The sequence below is a fragment of the Podarcis muralis genome, chromosome 3 (genome assembly GCF_964188315.1).
Source record: "Podarcis muralis chromosome 3, rPodMur119.hap1.1, whole genome shotgun sequence".
Taxonomy (NCBI): Eukaryota; Metazoa; Chordata; class Lepidosauria; order Squamata; family Lacertidae; genus Podarcis; species Podarcis muralis.
Genome location: NC_135657.1, coordinates 40115715 through 40134424, shown reverse-complemented (window position 1 = coordinate 40134424; position 18710 = coordinate 40115715). Strand labels below are relative to the sequence as shown.

The window sequence follows — 18710 nt, the reverse complement described above, 5'->3', positions numbered from 1 at the left end:
TGTAATGAAGAGACCAGACAAGCCTCCCTGTGGGGAGCATTGCACAAATGGGGATCCATTGCAGAAAAAGACCATTGTTGTGTTGCCACTCTCTGGACCTCTTGTGGGGAGGGCACTTAAAGAAGGGCCATGGATAATGAGGGCAGGGTCTGGGTCGATTCATATGGAGCATTGCAGTCCTGAGCCATTTAAGACTATAGGTCAAAACCAGTACTTTTAATTGGGCCTGGAAGCTAATCAGCAGCCAGTGCAGTTGGGCCAAGATTGGTGTTACATGCTCAAACTGTCTTGCTTTGGTGAGCAACCTGGCTGCCAAATTCTGCACCAGCTGAAATTTTTCAACCATCTTCAGAAGTGGCCCCACGTATAACGCATTGCAGTAATCTAACTTTGATATTTAAAGCAAGGGTTTCCTGGTTCCTAGTTCACACACTTAAGCTGCAATCCTAACTCCACTTACCTGGGAGTAGGCCTTTCTGAATTCAGTAGCACTGCTGAATAGACATGATAAGGATTGCACTGTTAACCACTAGCCTACACTAGAGGAAGACACTAGAGCACTAAACATTTTCCTGCACACACACACACTCACAACAGGGTGTGCACATCCTTGTGTTGCTCCCCTAAGTATATTAGTCTCACTTTACATTTTTACATTTACAATCTACACTGGTTTGGACAGACAAAAACTGACAGTTCAGATCACTTTTGTATTATTTAAATGTATTTGCCATATCGCTCATTTTTAGTTTTTAGAATTCCTGAATATTCTTTCTTGTTCATGTCATTATAGTCAGCCTCTTCCATGGGACAAATTGTGATGGATGGTCCATGAGTGGTCACCGGAACTAAACCTCCTTGGCCAGGGAGGGCAGGATACAAATAAAATTATTATTATTATTATTATTATTATTATTATTATTATTATTATTATTAAACAAAAACCAGCACTGAGTTAAAGGGCATTGATATCATTTTATTTATTGTAAAATTTCTTCCAAGTGGCATACATGACTCTGCCCCTCCCTATCTTAGCCCCACAACAACCCTGTGAGGTAGGTTAGTCTGAGAGACAGTGACTGGTCCAAGGTCACCTAGTGATTATATTTGCATGCTATAAAGTGTGAAGACAATTAATGTTCCGGCCATTTGCTCGCCCAATAAATTAAGTGATGAAGGTGATCAACACATTCCAAGTCTCCACTGATTCAGGGCAACTGCTGAAATCATATGGGGCAGGTTAAGGCCAGGGTGACATGACTTTTCTGTGTAAGAATTTTAATTAGCAACAGCCTGGTAATGCTCATAAGCTGCTGAAAGTTAACAATTGCTACTGTTTGGGATTTATACCAAAAGGCTGTTTCTTTAACAATCCTCTTTCTCCTAAAAAGGAGATTAGACATTTATCGGATAGTCATCTACTACAAATATTACAATCCTTCTTCTAATCTTATTAACAAGCCTCTAAGGAGCATTAAGAACACTTTTATTACACTTGTGGGAAATAGTCCAACTAAAATGAACCCTAAAGCTGCTTATCTCTAGGCAAAGCCAGTACTTTATAACTGATGGGACTCCAAATGAAACAAAACTCGGAAAGCTATCTGAAGCTAATTTTGAAATGACTTGTTCCTGGAGAACTTCATTGAGTGCAACGTCATAGATGCACAATTGCCTTAAAGGCATTACAGAAAGCTTTATCCATGAAGTTGTCTCCATCCAAAACCAGCCCTACTATTAGGCAGAGAAGTAGGCACCTCAGGCGGCAAATTTTGGATATCATAAAAGGGCAGCAAATTGTTATGTTATTTAATTTACTGTTCTGTTTTTACAGCCAGGAAAAGAAGGGGTCCTTGCGGGATCTTCTGCTTCAAATATTCAAATAACCAGGCTGGTTTTGTGTACAATGTACCTTGACATGGGGGGGGGGGGGATGAGGCAGCGTTTGCTAATCTGCCTCAAGCAGCAAAATGTTTGGGGCTGGCCTGGTTCCGCTTGCTCACATTTTATCAGCCTAGTAATGAGTACTATAACTACAGCTGGTTTTACAGCTGGCCCCAATATATTTTTCTACAACTTTGCACAAATATTTGTTTTTATTATTTATTTTATTTATTAAATTTGTACCTCGCCCTTCATCCAAAGATCACACGGCAGTCCGCATTAATGTGGAACTTCAGATACTAAGAGTCTGACAGTCTCCAAAGTTTTTTGTTATCTTTAGGAGGCTATTTTCCACCCAGTCTGACCAATGGCCTACCTGCATTATAGAATCATAGAATTGTAGTTAGGAGGAACCCTGAGGATCTTGTAGTTCAACCCCCTGCAATGCAGAAATATGCCATTGTCCCATACAGGAACTGAACCTGTGACCTCAACTTTATGAGGACCACGCTCTAACCAACTGAGCTATTTCTTCAGCTTATTGTTGACACTGATTGTCAGCAACTCTGCAGAGTTTCAGGCACTAATCTTTGCCAGCCCTATCTGGATATGCCAAGAATTGACCCTGGCACCTTCTACATGCAGAACATATGCCCTACCACTCAGTTATAATTTGGGATAGAACAGCAATTTGATTCAGTTTGCATTTAAATACAAATCTACCTAATTCTCATTATTTGAACATATAATGCAAGTACACAATATGATGTACTGTACAATAAAGTAAGGATGAGGCTATTTAGTGTTTCGGTTATTGTTGCACTTTTTTTTTTACAGGTCATACTGGAAATGTTTCTGTCCCTTGTGCATTTCAAATGCCTTGTTATTCTACTAATGGCACACTCCACAAATGAGTTTCCAAGAACTGCAACTAGCGCTTTTTCCACTTGATAATTTCCTTCCTTTTTCATGGATTCTATTTTTGATGACAGATCATGGGAAGATGGCAATCCAAAAAGACCGTCTTGCTGATGAATGGCTGATAGGTGCCTGATAATTTTCTGGTGGCTTCAGTTTATAATCTATAAGTATACAGAAAAAGAAAGAAAGAAAAAGAAGTAAACTGTGGTAATGTAGTAATAATATCTGAGATGCTATTCATTCATAGAAGGTAACTATGCCCTCTGGCCGCCTCCTTATCCCAATTGGATGTTAATAACTTGGAAAGTCTCCAAGTGTATTCCTGGAAAGACTTATGAAAAATTCAAGATACCGGCTTTAGTCTCTGAGCTGTGTATTTATTCATGAGGACTATAGCTAGCAGGACTTGTTCTTTCACACTGGAGAAATCCTCAGGCTGAAAATCAAATTTGTGGTCAAATACTCCCTCTAGTGCTAAATCTCCACAGGGGTTTATGCTTAGGCGAAAATGGTCTTCACAAATCCCTCTGCTCTTGTGCTTGTTTCCCCCCGCCAGCAAATCATGTATTGTAGAGAAGAGAATGTTTTGTTTTGTGGATTTAAAGTAGTTTCCCCCACTTGGATGGCACAAGCAATAATTACAAACAAAGGGGTCTTCATATGGTTCTTGACCTGATTTCTGAAAAAAAGAATCTGTTGTATCCAGTTGAGACAACAAGCCCTCTGCTAACTGGCCTTTCAATACATTTCTAACTAGCTGTTTTGCACTTTCCTCAGCCAGATCACCTGTCTCATAAATCAGCGACCCAAAAAGCCTCAAACTTCTAATTAACTCAGTCTTTGTAGTAACAACGACTGTTTTTTAATTTACAAATGTCTTTGATCAGTGATTCTATTTCTGTGCATCTCTGGGGTTTGAATTCATCATATCCATCAAACAGAAAACTCCTGTTTGCCCATCTCGTAAGAGGTTGCTCGTAAGAGGTTGCTCACACACTGTTTCATACAGTCCAGCCTGAGTACTGCTCAGACTGATAAAGAAAACAAGCTTGAATTTTCTCATCGAAGGTTGGTTTCCATTAGCCCACAACCAGGCAATCCTTTTGAGGAGAGTTGTTTTTCCTTTGCCAGCTTCTCCCTCTATTATACAGGTTGCCATATTTCAAAAAGTTGTTGAGTTTTTGTTTTTGTTTTGCAAAATCTCCCAAAAAAACCCAAGGTTTTTAAAGAAAATTCACCAAAAAAATCAAGACTTCCGAGATGAGCTGCCATATGCCAGACATTTTAACTGATTTTAGAAAATTCCACCCAGACGCTACTTTTGGCAGACGAATCCCAGCTATGTCCGGGAAATTACGGATGTATGGCAGCCCTAATGAGCCATCTTCTAGTTCATCTAAAAGGGCATTTAAAGACAGCTGTCCTAGCCTCCAAAGCAAAGTATCTGTATAAGTAGTTGTAAAATAAAAAATGATGTCAATTTATTCACGCAGTAGGTGAAAATTTTAAAATAATGGATTCTTATAAAAGTCAGCTAAATCCTGAACCAAGCAATCAAGGTGTTCTTGAGACATTTGTCAAGCAGCACCTGAAAAATAACAATTGCAGGAACATCTTAATACAATGGTGATGAACTTTGCTATTTGATAGCTAAATTGCAAGAATATAAACTAACCATGTTGCTGGACTCTCAGCTCCAATCAAGGGTGCCAACTTGAATAAAATAAAATACAATACAATCCTAAGCATGCCTATTCGGAATTAAGTCCCAGTGAATTAAATGTGCTTATTATCAAGTCACTGTGTACAGGGTTTATTTATTTTTTTAAAAATAATGTTTATTAAAGATTTCCAAAAAAGTTAACAACCCAACAAAGAAAACCACAAGAAAAACAACAGCAAACATCAAAAAATCTCAATAGAAAAAACACCCAAGAAAAAGAAAAATACAACAACAAAAAAATTTAGTATAAAAAGAACACTCTTTCATTTTGATAACTTTCAATACCTTATTCTCATTTACTTCCACCCGCCTTCCCTTCTTGTATTCCAATTTAAAAATTAGTTCAGCAAGATCATTAACTATTCATCTTAAGCCTTTATCCTTCTCTTTATAATCTATTTATCTTGGCCACTTAAACCCCATCATTTCATTTTTAATGCCCTCAGCATTCATAGATTTTACAATGTTTTTGTAGATAAACTTTAAACTTCTTCCAATCCTCTTCCACCTGCTCCTCTCCTTGATCTCGGATTCTGCCGGTCATTTCAGCCAGTTCCATATAGTCTATTACTTGCATCTGCCATTCTTCCAGAGTGGGTAGATCTTGCGTCTTCCAATGCTTTGCAATAAGTATTCTTGCTGCTGCTGTGGCATACATAAAAAAAATTCTATCCTTCTTTGACACCAATTGGCCGACTAAGCCCAGGAGAAAGGCCTCTGGTTTCTTCAAGAAAGTATACTTAAATACTTTTTTCAGTTCATTATAGATCATTTCCCAGAACGCCTTAATCCTTGGGCACGTCCACCAAAGGTGAAAGAATGTTCCTTCAGTTTCTTTACATTTCCAACACTTGTTATCGGGCAGATGATAAATTTTTGCAAGCTTGACTGGTGTCATGTACCACCTATAAATCATTTTCATAATATTTTCTCTTAAGGCACTGCATGCCGTAAATTTCATACCGGTGGTCCACAACCGTTCCCAGTCAGCAAACATAATGTTATGACCAATGTCTTGTGCCCATTTTATCATAGCCGATTTAACCGTTTCATCCTCAGTATTCCATTTCAACAGCAAATCATACATTCTTGACAATATCTTAGCATTGGGTTCTAACAATTCTGTTTCCAACTTTGATTTTTCCACCTGGAAGCCATTTTTCCTGTCCAAATTAAAGGCCTCTCTTATTTGAAAATAGTGTAACCAATCCCGCACCTTATTTTTAAGTTTCTCATAACTCTGCAATTTCCACCTGTCCCCTGCTGTGTACAGGGTTTAGACCGAAATAGACTCATGTTGTTTGTGTAGTGGGGGGTGGGGGAGAGCTTCCAGATTGTAGCAGCACCCTAAATTGCAAATGTGTTGTTAGCAAGTTATTTTTACTTACTGGATTTCCCTCATAAAGGGCTAAATTCTGATTAAGTTGGGGAGTGTTGATGCCAACAACATAGTATAGATGCAGGAAAGAACTTGCATGCATGAGCACCAATCCCACTATAAACACCCAGCTGGGAGCAAAGAGAGGATGTGTGTACACACATCATTTTGGAGTGGACTGGATGCATCCCATGTATGCACGTTTTTCACGTCTGTCCTTATCTAAGTGGCAGAATCCACCCCAATCAAACTGGATTTCCCCTGTTTGTGGAAAATCCATTAGGAAAGGGGGGGGAGAACCAATATAAATTTGCATGCTACTCCATTGTGGACACACTTATGTGACCGTGTGTGGCTGGTCCCCCCCCACCTTTTTCCCTTTTCACATATGTGATGATGTTTTTGCTGAGTACAAGGCTTCAAAGGCTGAAGTATAAAGTACAGCCCAGGTGTGAAAGAGAACCTAGGATACTCAAAGGTAGAAAACATAGCCTGCCGTTGTACCTCAGTGGCAGAATATCTGCTTTGTATGCAGAAGGAAGACATAATAATAATAATAATAATAATAATAATAATAATAATAATAATTTGTTTTTACCCCGCCCATCTGGCTGGGCTTCCCCAGCCACTCTGGGCGGCTTCCAACAAAACCTCAGGCTCATTCCTAGGCATATCCAGGTAGGGCAATCCCCAGAAACCCTGGAGAGCGGCTGCCAGTCAGCGCGCCGTAGACCCCACTGAGCTAGCTGTGCTGGTCTGACTTGGCGTCAGGCGTTTTCCAATGCAAGGCGTGGGCGTGGCCAATGACGCGCGAGTTGCAGGGCTATAGGGGCGGGAGCCCGAGGAAGGCGGAGTTAGGCCTCCCGTGGCCGGATGCGCTCGCATCCTCCCCTCCCTCTTCGCAATCGTCCACATCGAATCTATTTCCCCCTTCCTCATCGCGAGCTCCCATTCAGCCAATCACTGGGCTCGGTGGCCCCGCGCACCAATGAGATTTGCCGCAGAGGTGGGCGAGGCGACGGCAACGAGGAAGCGCTTTTCATCCCGGCCAATCGGAGAGGGCCTTACTGAGGCCCACTCGGAAGGGCGGCCTCACTGTTGTTTTGTCCCTCAGTCAGGAAGAGGCGGAGGAGGCTGCGGTGGCAGCAGCAGCAGCAGCAGCAGCTTTGGCTCGGCTCTGCTTCTCCGGGTTGCTGCCGACGGGCTTCCCGGTGGTGTCGCTCGCTCGACGGGCCCGGCTTTCGAGGCTTTAAGCGGGCGGGGTGATGCAGCCTCCGGGCCCCCAGCAGCCCCCACGGCCCCCGCCGCCTCCGCCCCTTTACGCGCCCAACAACGGGGACTTCACTTTCGTCTCTTCGGCCGACGCCGAAGGTAGGAATGGGGGGGTCTTGCAGTGGGAAGGAAAAGGGCGCCCCTTCCCGGAGCTGCGTCAGGGGCGGCAGCCGCATACCTGGGGCTGCCAGGCTGAATAAGCGGGTGCCGTCGTGCTTCTTTCTGCTGTTTGGGTGTGGGAATGTGATCCAGTGCAAATACTCCGCCTTCTGGCCCCCGTCACAGGGTTTGCGTGGCAAAAGGCACCTGCGTGCAGATGGGGCGTGTTTGACCCGCTTAAAAAAAGAAGCAGATGCAGATGGCGAGGGAGTTTTCTGGTGGGGGTGCATGCAAGCTTTTGAATGGCAAATGAATGGAGGGCTAAATAAAATAGGTATGTGAGATTGACAGGCCACCCACATCTTCGAGGCTTCTTCCTTTTACCTGCTTTTGGTTGCCTCACCCTGCACACAGGATTGTCTGGAGCGGGCAAATCCTGCCATGGAAACTTGTGCTTTGGGAATGACCAGTTTTGTGCTGGGGAGAAATGGATTAGGTGTGCGTGGACGACTATATTGCAGCACATTTCACACATCCTGTCTTATCTGAGAAGGCCGACTTCTGTATTTTCAAGAACCACTGTGCTATTTAGACAGTGGTCTGCCAAATTCTTTGGTGCCCAGATAGCACTATGAAGCGTATCTGATTTAGCTGCCCACATCAACCTCCTTTGTTGATTGGGATTGTGGCACAGTAGGCAGTACAGTCTTGACAGGGGTCCTTAAGACCAGCAGAAAAAACCAATATGCAGCGCGTTAGCCAATGTGCCACTTTGTTGGGTTGCGGGGAGCAGAGACAAAATGTTAGATCCTGGATAATTCAATGATCTCTTATAATAATCTTTTCTATAATTTTAGTATATTCCACTTTTGTGGAATATATGCATCGAAACTCATGCATAACCACCTATTCTGTATTTTTGGTAGCTTTCTCATAAATGTGTCATTTTCCCTGTCAAGATCTGAGTGGTTCAATAGCCTCTGCAGATGTGAAGCTCAACCTTGGTGGAGGAAATGGGGAATTTATCAAAGAATCTACTGCAACTACATTCCTGAGGCAGAGAGGATATGGCTGGCTTTTGGAAGTAGAAGATGATGACCCTGAAGATAATAAACCTCTTTTGTAAGTAACATTACTCCGAGAGTCTTAGTTTAATTTTGTATTTGAAGCGGTTACTTGCTTTAGGTCAGTATTGTGTGTAAATGGTGAACAAGGATGCAATAGGAAAATCATTAACTCTTCATTAACTACAGACCCTTGAATAAAGTGTAAACACAGATTATTTGTGTCTCATTCAAGAGATTTTTTTTGCATTATAAGTAAAGGTTAGAATTCAAGACAATTCATCACTGTTCATAGTGGACACATTCTCCCATTACACTAAACTGTAGTTTACTGTGATATGCATGAGCAGGAACAAGCAGCAATGAATCTTTGGCTTCTGCACTCCCCTATCCTCTTCTTCTTGGCTGGGAAAAGGACTTCAGAAGTTCTTGCTTTTCCATAACTGATTTGCCATGTTCTGTGAGGAAGAAACTGTGCCTAACTCTAATCTGCCTTAATTTCAAAGAAGCCAACTTCAAAATGTAGCTGAAGGTGGCTTGTTAAATCTAACCATAATTTTACACTTTTGCCTCTGTCTTAATGAAAGCACCTCTGTTTTTGTTAGCACCATGGTTGTGGGCTGTTTGTTGCCTTGCCTCCTTAGGTTTCCTGCTAAGGTGTCTTCTTTCCTGAGGGCTAAGAGCAGAGTAAGGAGTCAATAGGTTCTTTCCTGAGATTGATGATGATAAAGGGCAGACTAAAAATGTATTAGAAAGTAATTACTATGCTTTTCATTTCAGAAGCTGACTAGAATGCAAATATATAAAAATATTCATTGTATATATAATTAAATTCAAAACATAATACAGTTATAATACAACATTTTACTAAACCTAAACCAGGGGTCTGCAACCCGCGGCTCCTGAGCCCCATGTGGCTCTTTTACACCTTTGCCGCGGCTGCGGAGTGGATACTAGCGAGGGGAGGAGGCGCATTGTGCGCCCCGACACTCCCCACTGTACTGGCTGTGACATCGCATGGGGGCGGTGCGTGCGTTAGTCACACACCGTCCCGGCGTCACCTTCCCGCCCGCCTGCTCGCTACATTGTAAGGGGCATGTACGCTGGTCACTGCATTGAAAGGGGGCATGTATCCTGGTCACTGTTTTGAAGGGGAGTGAAGAACACACACACACACAAAAAGGTAACTTGTTAATTTAATGTTTATTTCTATGAGGAGGAGTAATTCTGAGGGGTCAAACAAAGAAATAATTTAAAAAAGTGACAAAAAAGTTATTTTTATAATGATGAGTTTTGCGGCTCCCGGCTTTTTTTTCTTCGGAAACGGGTCCAAGTGGCTCTTTTTGTCTTAAAGGTTGCAGACCCCTGACCTAAACCAAAACATATATTCTCAATAGTTTACATGAACATGTATGGATATTCTATAAATCTTTGAGCTACTTTGTTTTCTGGTACTTAAATAATTTCAGAAGCATATTTTGAAAGTTGTATTTTTAATATAACTTTAGGGAGGAGCTAGACATTGATCTAAAGGACATATACTACAAAATCCGATGTGTCTTGATGCCGATGCCTTCTCTTGGATTTAACAGACAAGTAGTAAGAGATAATCCTGACTTCTGGGGCCCTCTAGCAGTTGTCCTGTTCTTCTCAATGATCTCATTATATGGACAATTCAAGGTGTGTAAAGGCCTTTATCTTAAATAACAATAAAGGTAACTGAGATATCACATGGTCTTAGGCAAATGTCCATTGAAAAGCATTTTTCTTGTGCCATGGTTTGAAAGAAATGCACAGTTCTTAGAATCATAGAATGGTGGGCTTGAACCACCAACCTTCTGGTTAACAGCCAGACACACTGGCCCATTGTGCCACAGTATCTTTTATACAACTTGACATACAACCAGAGGTAAATTCTTTCTGGAAAAGAATGTTGGAATGCTATTCCTCCCTTGCTCTCCTTCCCCTAGTGGTTCTTTATCTAGCCATGCAGTCATGTGCATGCAACCATAGGGACATCATTGAGGACAAAAACTCCTGAACACTCAGAATTCTAGCCAATAGATAGAGTCTGATGTGAATGCAATATTCCAGACTGAAGAATTAAGTGATCTTTTGAACACACTAAGTCAGAAAAGAAATGAGCAACCCTTATTCACCACCCCTATTTTGGGTGCAATTATTACAGTGCACAAAGGTGGGGCTTCTCTTTATTTGTAATTTAAAAGCTCTACCAGGAATTGCAGTAGAGCTCTGATGACTATTGCCATCCTTCCTTCACACAGTGCTGCTGAGAGTTACATCAGTGTATTTTCAGAGGCGCTCTTGGGAGGAAGGAAGGAAGGAACAGCAACCGTAACTCTTTATGTTTCTGTTGCTACATAGCTCTGGAGTACCAGCACCACCCAATGAAAGCTTATAACATTTAACACTTTCTAATTTTGAAAAAGACATAAAAGGGAGGGCATGATAAAGGTGCATAAATTGTGTATAGGATTGGAAGAAGAGCAGAGAGATAAATTTGTCTCTTTTGATAAGTAGAAACCAGGGCCACCCAATGAAGCTGAATGCTGGAAGCTTCAGGAAATACTGTATTTTTCGCTCTGTAGGACGCACCCGACTATAGGACGCACCTTGTTTTAGAGGGGGAGAACAAGAAAAAAAAAATCTCCCCCTCTCTGCTCAGCGCCCCATCAGCAAAGCGGCAGGAGAAACGGAGCCCCTTCCATTTCTCCTCCCGCTTCACTGAAGGGGCGCTGCACAGGGAGTTCCCGCTGCGCTCCGGAGGCTTCAGGTTCCTTTTTCTGAAGCCAGGAGAGTCTTGCTCTCCTGGCCTCACTGAAGATAACCCGCAGCCTCCGGAACGCAGCGGGAGTTCCTGCTGCACTCCGGAGGCTTCAGGCGGCTATCCCTGAAGCCTGGAGAGTGAGAGGGGTCGGTGCGCACTGTCCCCTCTTGCTCTCCAGGCTTCAGCGAAAGCAGCGCGGAGGGAGCGCTCCCTCTGCGCTTCCGAGGCTTCGCATTGCTATCGCTGAAGCCAAGGAGCCTGCATTCACACCATAAGACGCACACATATTTCCCATTAATTTTTGGAGGGGGAAAGGTGAGTCTTATAGAGCAAAAAAATACGATACTTCTCCACACAATGCATAGTTAAACTATGGAATTCACAACCACAAGTTGCAGTGATACTTTAAAAGTGGACTAGACAAACTCACGGAGGAAAAGGCTATCCATGGCCATTAGTCATGATGGCTGTATCCAACCTCCAGTATCAGAGGCGGCATTCCTCCAAATACCAGCTGCTGAGGAACATGAGTGGGGAGAGTTCTGTTGTGGTTATGTATAACATATAGGTTTCCCCTAGACATTTGGTTGGCCACTGTGAGAACAGGTTGCTAGATGAGATGTGAGCTGGGTCTGATCCTGTGGGGTTCATATGTTTAGCTGCAGCTTTTAAACCATAAGAGAAATCAGGAACCCCTGATGCCACAGTGGTAAACCTTCTTCCTTCAATGGTTTCAAAAGAGGAGGATACCTGCTAATAACTTAAAGAAGTTAGCTGAGCTCTGTTCTTTCAAAATTAGTTGGTATTGATGAAAGAAGAGTATTGACGAGACTCTTTTAAACATTTCTTAAGGTGGTATCATGGATTATAACTATTTGGATATTTGGATCCTTGACAATATTCCTGTTGGCCAGGGTTCTCGGAGGCGAGGTAAGAACCTTGTGATAGTGGACTTGGTCACTGAATGTCAAACATGAATTACCTCAAAATTGGTTCTAATCATTTGTGTTTTCAGTGTTACATTGCGTAATAATTTCTGATCTGAGACTCATTTAAAAATAGTACTTGGTCACTATTGTTTCCATTTCAACATTAACACAGCAACCTAGAATGCAGAATAGAGAAGGGAGTTGATTCTTTCCTCTGGGGGCTTAGATCTGACTTTTGGCTGATAAGACCAAGCATACAGGGTGGCAAAAGGGATTGATTGAAGATTTATGAGGTGGAATAACAGTGCAGATAATGTGATAGGTCAGAAAAGGACTGGATTAAGGATGGAGAAAGTGTTGGGAATAAAAGCAACACCTGGAGGGCCAGAGGTTCCCCATCTCTAGACTAGCTGAAGAAGAGGGTTTGGGGGAGTTTCCATATAACAAAATGTTGACCTCTTGGGCTCAGGTTGAGCAGTCATCTGAATCTCTTGTTGAAGCTGAAAGATTACTGGAAGGAAGTTGGTAACTTCGTTTATTTCAAATTTGCAGGTTGCATATGGCCAAGTTCTCGGTGTGATTGGATATTCTTTACTTCCTCTTATTGTAATAGCACCTGTACTTCTGGTGGTTGGATCATTTGATGTTGTTTCTACGCTAATAAAAGTAAGTTCACTATTTTGTTTGGCAGAATGGCAAAGCTGACTGAAAAATATGCCAGTTCATTTTTCTACAGTTTATAAGCAATAAATATGACTACTCAGCTAGTCCATGTCAGTAAAACATTGTTTGAAATCCTTTATGGCAAATGGGCAACAGATTAGAGTGCTTAAGTTTTATAGATAAGCTGCCCATGAGTATTGGAGTTCAGGTTTTGTTCTGTTCATATTTTGTTACCTTATAATAGTATATGCAAAACGGATTCTGAATTTTGTTGGTCTGTTACCCTATAGCATGCCCGTTCAACTCCTAAGAGACTGCGATTTACTCCCAGTATAAAAAAACTGGCAGTGGTCTACCCATTGCCATCGAGGATTGACCAGAGATGTTGAGCTTTTTGGGAGGGCATTCACCACAGTTGATAAGCTTTTTTTCAGGGGGAATGACATAAATTGCTCACCTCAAACTCCCCTGCGAACAAACGCACACACCGCTAAATCTTTGTATTCCCCATCGCCAAGCTAAAACACCAAAGACCACCCACTTGACGCTATGGAGGGAGGGGCGAGGGGCGGAGACATTCATTCTGCAGTTTTTTTAATCCCGCGCTCAATAGGGATCTCACAATCGACAAGGAACACCAGGGGATCTACCTGTCAATTGCAGTCGACCGGTTGAACATGTCTGCAATTCAAAAACTTGCATATTTTGCCATTTATGTGGCTTGTAAATTGCCTTCAGTACAGTAATGTGGAAGGACAATATTCAAAAATTTAAATATTAGAGGAACTTGATTTACAATATTGCTTCCATCCACAGGATGGCACCATTCCAGTGAGCAATTATTTCATCTGATGACACTGCAACATTCACATTAGCTGTGGAAGCTCACAAATTTTCTAACGCCGCTTTCTTAATTGAATGGGACAGCTGGCTGAAGCGCCCATGTGAACTGATCTGTCATTTCAGTCACTAAAAGGCAACAAGAAAAACAACAACTTGGAATGCCTTTGTGAATAGTTTCTTGGCTCCACTGATTTTCAATAGGCCCTGATTTTTAAGTCCTGTGCTTGGTCACAACTGGTTCTGCTTGTTCTAGATATAAATATTGCTTCTGGGGGAGTTTGAGGGGGGTTTCATGCTATGTTAACATTTCATTTTCTTGTTTTTCTCAGCTTTTTGGAGTATTTTGGGCTGCATACAGTGCTGCTTCGTTATTAGTTGGAGAAGAATTTAAGACCAAGAAGCCCCTCCTAATCTACCCCATCTTCTTATTGTACATCTATTTTTTGTCCTTATATACTGGGGTGTGACCTGCAGTGTTGGCTTTGGACAGGAACAATGTCTTAGCTTGCCATGAGGACTGATGAAATGTTGCCTGATTGAAAATACAAATGACTGTCATATCTGGCTGTCAAGGTTTTAGTGGTAATCCAACTATATCTGTATATTATTTAAGCAGTTTTAGTTACATTAGAGATTTATAACAGAGTTTTAGGTTGAAGACTTATAAGATTTTTATTGAACAAGGTAAGAACATTGTGTTTATAGCCTGAAATTTCAGAATAAAAGTTTGTTACTTGTGCCAAATGCACAAGGACCATATGATTAGTACATTAAATTGAAGTGGAATTCTGATTACTGTTAATAGTTCATTTATTACTTTCAACACAGCATATTCTGTAGATATATTTATGAATCGGTCCCGATTGTTCAGACTAGCCTGTAACCAAGACATGACCCTTAATGTGGTGCCTTGCACACTCTTGATTTGGCCATTACAAATTCTGACTCTTGAAAGTGTTTTATGTGCATCCGTATGTAGGTTTAGGTTATTTCCTTGTTGAAGCAGGATTATAGATGCATAACAATTTGAGCATCCAAATGTTTGAATCAGTCACTGTTTTTTGATAAAATTGTGTGTATGCCATAGAACATTTTTACAGTGTTGATTTGGAAATCTTTATGATAGTGGTGATAAATGGGGAGAAAGGTTTAAATAAATCTTACAGTTCTGAACCAAATCTTATAATGGAATAAACAGTGCTTCTCCAAAACTGTACTTGTTTTTATAACACCTTGTTTTGCTGTTTTGACCTATTACTGTTCAGAGTGGGGTAATGTACTACTTTTTATGGTAAAATGGCACTCCTTAATATGAGATGATACCTGATGAAGAATGGCAGCAGTTAGACTTTGATTAGCAACAGAATTAAACTTGTGTTGTGATGACCAGGATAATTTTTGACGTGGCTTAAGAATATTATGGAAATGGCTGTTTAATATTGGCCCAAGATTAACTTTTCCCCACCAATAAAACTTGAAATTATAGTCTTAACTACAAGGACTTACTTAATATGTTTTAGCATTTCCAAAGTACACCCTTGCTCCATGCCACCTATGGAGCTCTGTGCCCATAAGCAGACTAATTATGTGTATCACCTGCTGGATTGGGAACCCCAGGCACTATTCAGATGCACATCTGAATAGGGATGCTTTTAGCACATGTATGCCTTTGAATCAGATTCAGCTTTGGATGCATATCCCCACCCACATTCTTGCGTAAGCAGTCATGTGCTAGTAGGTGATGTCGGTTGTTACTCATACTTGGAGTAGCCCGATTGAAATCAATGGATATTGAATCCATTGGTTTCAATAGATCTGCTCTGAGTTACTTGGTTGGACATTGCCCAGTGTCTTCTCCCCCTTTTTAAAAGAAATGAGCTGGATCAGAGCTCTTGACAATTGGGATTAAAAAATGAACCTTGCGAAACTGCTAGTATATTACCAAATTGTTTTCTTGGTTAGAAAAATAACAAAAAAGGAGCTAATTTAGCAGCCGATCAGCCTAAAATTTCTTTAAACTGGGTTCAGTTTTAAGTAACTCTTGAAGTATTTATTCTGTTTAAATCGAATTCAATCAAATTAAACAACTGAGCAGTGCTTTTTATGATAGCAAGTTTCTAGTCTGAATCTTGCACTAAACCATGGCTTATTGAGCCATGACAGTGTGTTATGTGTGAATTGTGTCTAGCAGCTTAACAATGGCTTTTAATTGCTTTTTGTTGGCTTACAAACCTTGCTTTCTTTTAAACATGGATTGGCTTGGTTAACTTTGGTTTGTTTGCCCACTTCACCCCAGATGCTCACCAACCTGCAAAGGCACAAGGCCAAGAAGAGCTGGAAAATAAATGGAGAAACAATCCATAGTTTGATCATCTTTAGGAAAAATTGTGGTTATCCTCTTTGTTAGGCAAACTATGTGAAGCAAGCCACTATTGTATGAATCACTTTGCCTGTAGGCTGTGTTCATTATTCAACTAGGCCCAAATTATTACTGAAAAAATAACTCCTGGGTTAATTCCTAGTTTGTATGTACTGTGTTAATTATGTCAAGAATGTATTCTATAATGAGTACTTTATTGAGATGTTGCTAAAGGTTTAGCCCTTAATCTAAAATATTACCTAATTTCAGTAGATCGTAACTTTAGTAGAGTCACTTCCTGTATTAGAATTTTCTGTTTCAATTTTCTCAAGTTGCTCTTGCAACTCACCCCATCAGCAGAACCAAGAACATGGGAAGGCTTTTATGAAAGCTTCATAGGTGCATTCCATGAAGATGTTTATGTAAGAATCTTAGAATGACCCATGTATAAGTGATGCATCTAATTATAAATTTTCTGAAAGTATATGCTAATAGTTCCAATTAGCATATGCTCACCTCAATAATCCTGTGGTCTTTTTAGAACCATGTATGATTAAATGGCCTAGCGACAATCAATTGGCATTTTTTATGAGAACCGTATATACAAATGGAAGTACAAAAAATATTGCTGCTGTTTAAAATGTAAATACTAGCACGGCAACTTTTAATAACCATTTTAATTACTAATATTGGAGCCCAAGGACAAGGACTGAAGTTCATTTTTCTAGTTTACAGTACAGGGAATATACAGTACAGAACAACAGTATGACACTCTTGACTAACGGGGAAAGATAAAATGCAATAGCCCAGTCTTTCTGAACTCACGTAAGAACAGTAATATAGACTTGGTATAATATTTAGCTCCTTAATGCTGTTGCTGCTGCGTTCTTAAACTTGTAGCCTAGAAGACGTAGTGTGATATCCAACTAAGTTAGTAATATCCATCAATTTCAATGGGTCTATTCTAGGTATGGCTAACATTGAATACTGTGCTCAGTTTGGATTAAAGTGTATATTTGTAGTGTGTATTTGGATTTAACATCAGTTTTTATACACATGAGCAGAATTGCATAATGTTTCAAAAGATATTTCACCTCTGCATATGCTATGCAAAGAAATGGTTGGGTTATTTAATGGTTCTAACAGTTTATAACAAATGAACCTTTTTCGTTACATTTGATTACTATTTTTAGGCTAGGCATATATGTAAATACAGTAAATGTATTTTATAAAATTTGGAATTAAACTTGTTTGCACAATATGTATGAAGCTTATTTGTACTCATTAAACCTCCCAACAACAGCATTTTCCCCCTGATCCAGTCTTCCCAATTCAGTCCTCCAAGATCTCCATACCTATCCTGTTTAAACTTGTGCATTTCTAAAAAGAAACTTATTTTTATAAGACTATGGATAACACAAGCTTTTGTTATACCTGAAAATATGTAACATTTCTGTTTGACATCACCTCGGAACAGTTCTGCCATGAACTTCTTTTCACTGTTGATGGATGTGGGTATTTATCCGTGACTGGAGTTTGATAAAACCTGCTTTGCTTTCATATTAAATATTTTGTCCTTGGGGGGGGGGGGGACAATTCCAGTTTACAAACACAATTCCCCTCATACTTTTAGATACATGACTGTTTTAAGGTGAAGATGCCGAAACTTTATTTTTGAATTCAGGAAGCTAATTTTTTCATGTGCTATTTTTACTTTCCTATATACCAGAAAAATCTGATGATTGCTTTTTGGTCTTTTAAAGCATACATTGCTAAAGTTTATAATAATTGGTAGTATCAGCTAAATACAAATTCACAAGCAACTGAAACAAGTCCACTTTTAATTGTACATATCCTGGCATTTTGCTACAGTCTATATTGCAGTCAGGAGCCCTTAGCAATTGATAGCAGTGTTTTAAGTGTGCCCAGCAGCACAAGAGAAACCCTTTTCCCTTAATACAAAATTAGACAGTCCATTTTGTGTTGATACACTCATCAAAAATATGCTACAGCTGTGCACCAGGATTCTGTAAAAAATTCTCACATACTGAGAATGCATATTAGAAAGGTCAAGTGAATATCACTATAGACTGGACTTCAGAAGCTCAAAACAAGCATTGGGAATACTTCCTTTTGTTACATTATAAAAGGTCACTCTGACTTGGGTGGTAAGAAAGGAAAGGGGACAACAATTGTACTGTATTGTTCATGTTTTATTAGTAATAAATATATCTAGAAATAGTGGGACGTGGTTGGAAAGGGGTTCCTGAGAGGCAAGACTGGTTGTAACATAAAACTGAAAACTAGGTTGGAGATAAGACTGATTTAATAACTTGTAAACTTCACTATCACGATCAGTGTTTCAGATGAATGAAATAATTAAATTTGTTAACATATTCACCATTGTGTTTATGTTAAGTGTGCATATTTGTTTTCCTTCCTAGAACTTATTTTCTAGGCTTATCCTAATTTTCTGTTCAGCCTTGTAAGAACTAGTGTGGTTTTTTCCACAACTGAATAAGCACAGCAACGCAACGTTTACATGGGATTAGGAGAAACAGAGTCTGTATCAGGTTGTTTGAAAATGAAGTACTATATAATTTTGTATTCTGCAATTCGTGCAAAATTCAGGATTGCTATTTTATCTACACAGGCAATCAAAATGCATCAAAGCAGATAAATTTCCATTACTGAAGAGAAGAAAAACCAGTGTTTGGAAACTTGATGTTAGGCACAATTCAGCCCTGACAGCATGCCATAATGAGTTTAGAAAACAGCTGCAGGCTC

General features: G+C 40.3%; 2 protein-coding genes across 3 annotated transcripts; one reads left to right on the top strand and one right to left on the bottom strand.

Annotated features, from left to right (window-relative positions):
- Positions 1-828: 828 nt before the first annotated feature.
- On the bottom strand, positions 829-4613 carry NLRC4 (NLR family CARD domain containing 4). The gene is given in 5 exon segments (XM_077925693.1): positions 829-3411; positions 3414-3483; positions 3485-3668; positions 3670-3790; positions 3793-4613. Coding segments are annotated over 5 exon segments (912 nt in total). The 5' UTR covers positions 3965-4613; the 3' UTR covers positions 829-3046.
- Positions 4614-6990: 2377 nt separating this feature from the next.
- YIPF4 (Yip1 domain family member 4) lies at positions 6991-17184 on the top strand. 2 transcript variants are annotated; one of them, XM_028724276.2, is made up of 6 exons: positions 6995-7277; positions 8237-8399; positions 9850-10021; positions 11982-12059; positions 12611-12724; positions 13894-17184. In XM_028724276.2, exons 1-6 carry the CDS (start codon positions 7172-7174, stop codon positions 14029-14031), a joined length of 771 nt encoding a protein of 256 aa, XP_028580109.1. In that variant the 5' UTR covers positions 6995-7171; the 3' UTR covers positions 14032-17184. The 2 variants fall into 2 exon arrangements, with proteins under 2 accessions (XP_028580110.1, XP_028580109.1); XM_028724277.2 differs by lacking the exon at positions 11982-12059 and having other exon boundaries at positions 6991-7277.
- Positions 17185-18710: the final 1526 nt, after the last annotated feature.

What these genes read in the sequence shown, in the direction of transcription:
- YIPF4 (XM_028724276.2), top strand. Translation starts at nt 7,172, where the DNA reads ATGCAGCCTCCGGGCCCCCAGCAGCCCCCACGGCCCCCGCCGCCTCCG. An exon ending in CTCTTCGGCCGACGCCGAAG is followed by an intron (nt 7,278 to 8,236) that starts GTAGGAATGGGG and finishes TTCCCTGTCAAG; the next exon opens with ATCTGAGTGGTTCAATAGCC. An exon ending in GAAGATAATAAACCTCTTTT is followed by an intron (nt 8,400 to 9,849) that starts GTAAGTAACATT and finishes ATATAACTTTAG; the next exon opens with GGAGGAGCTAGACATTGATC.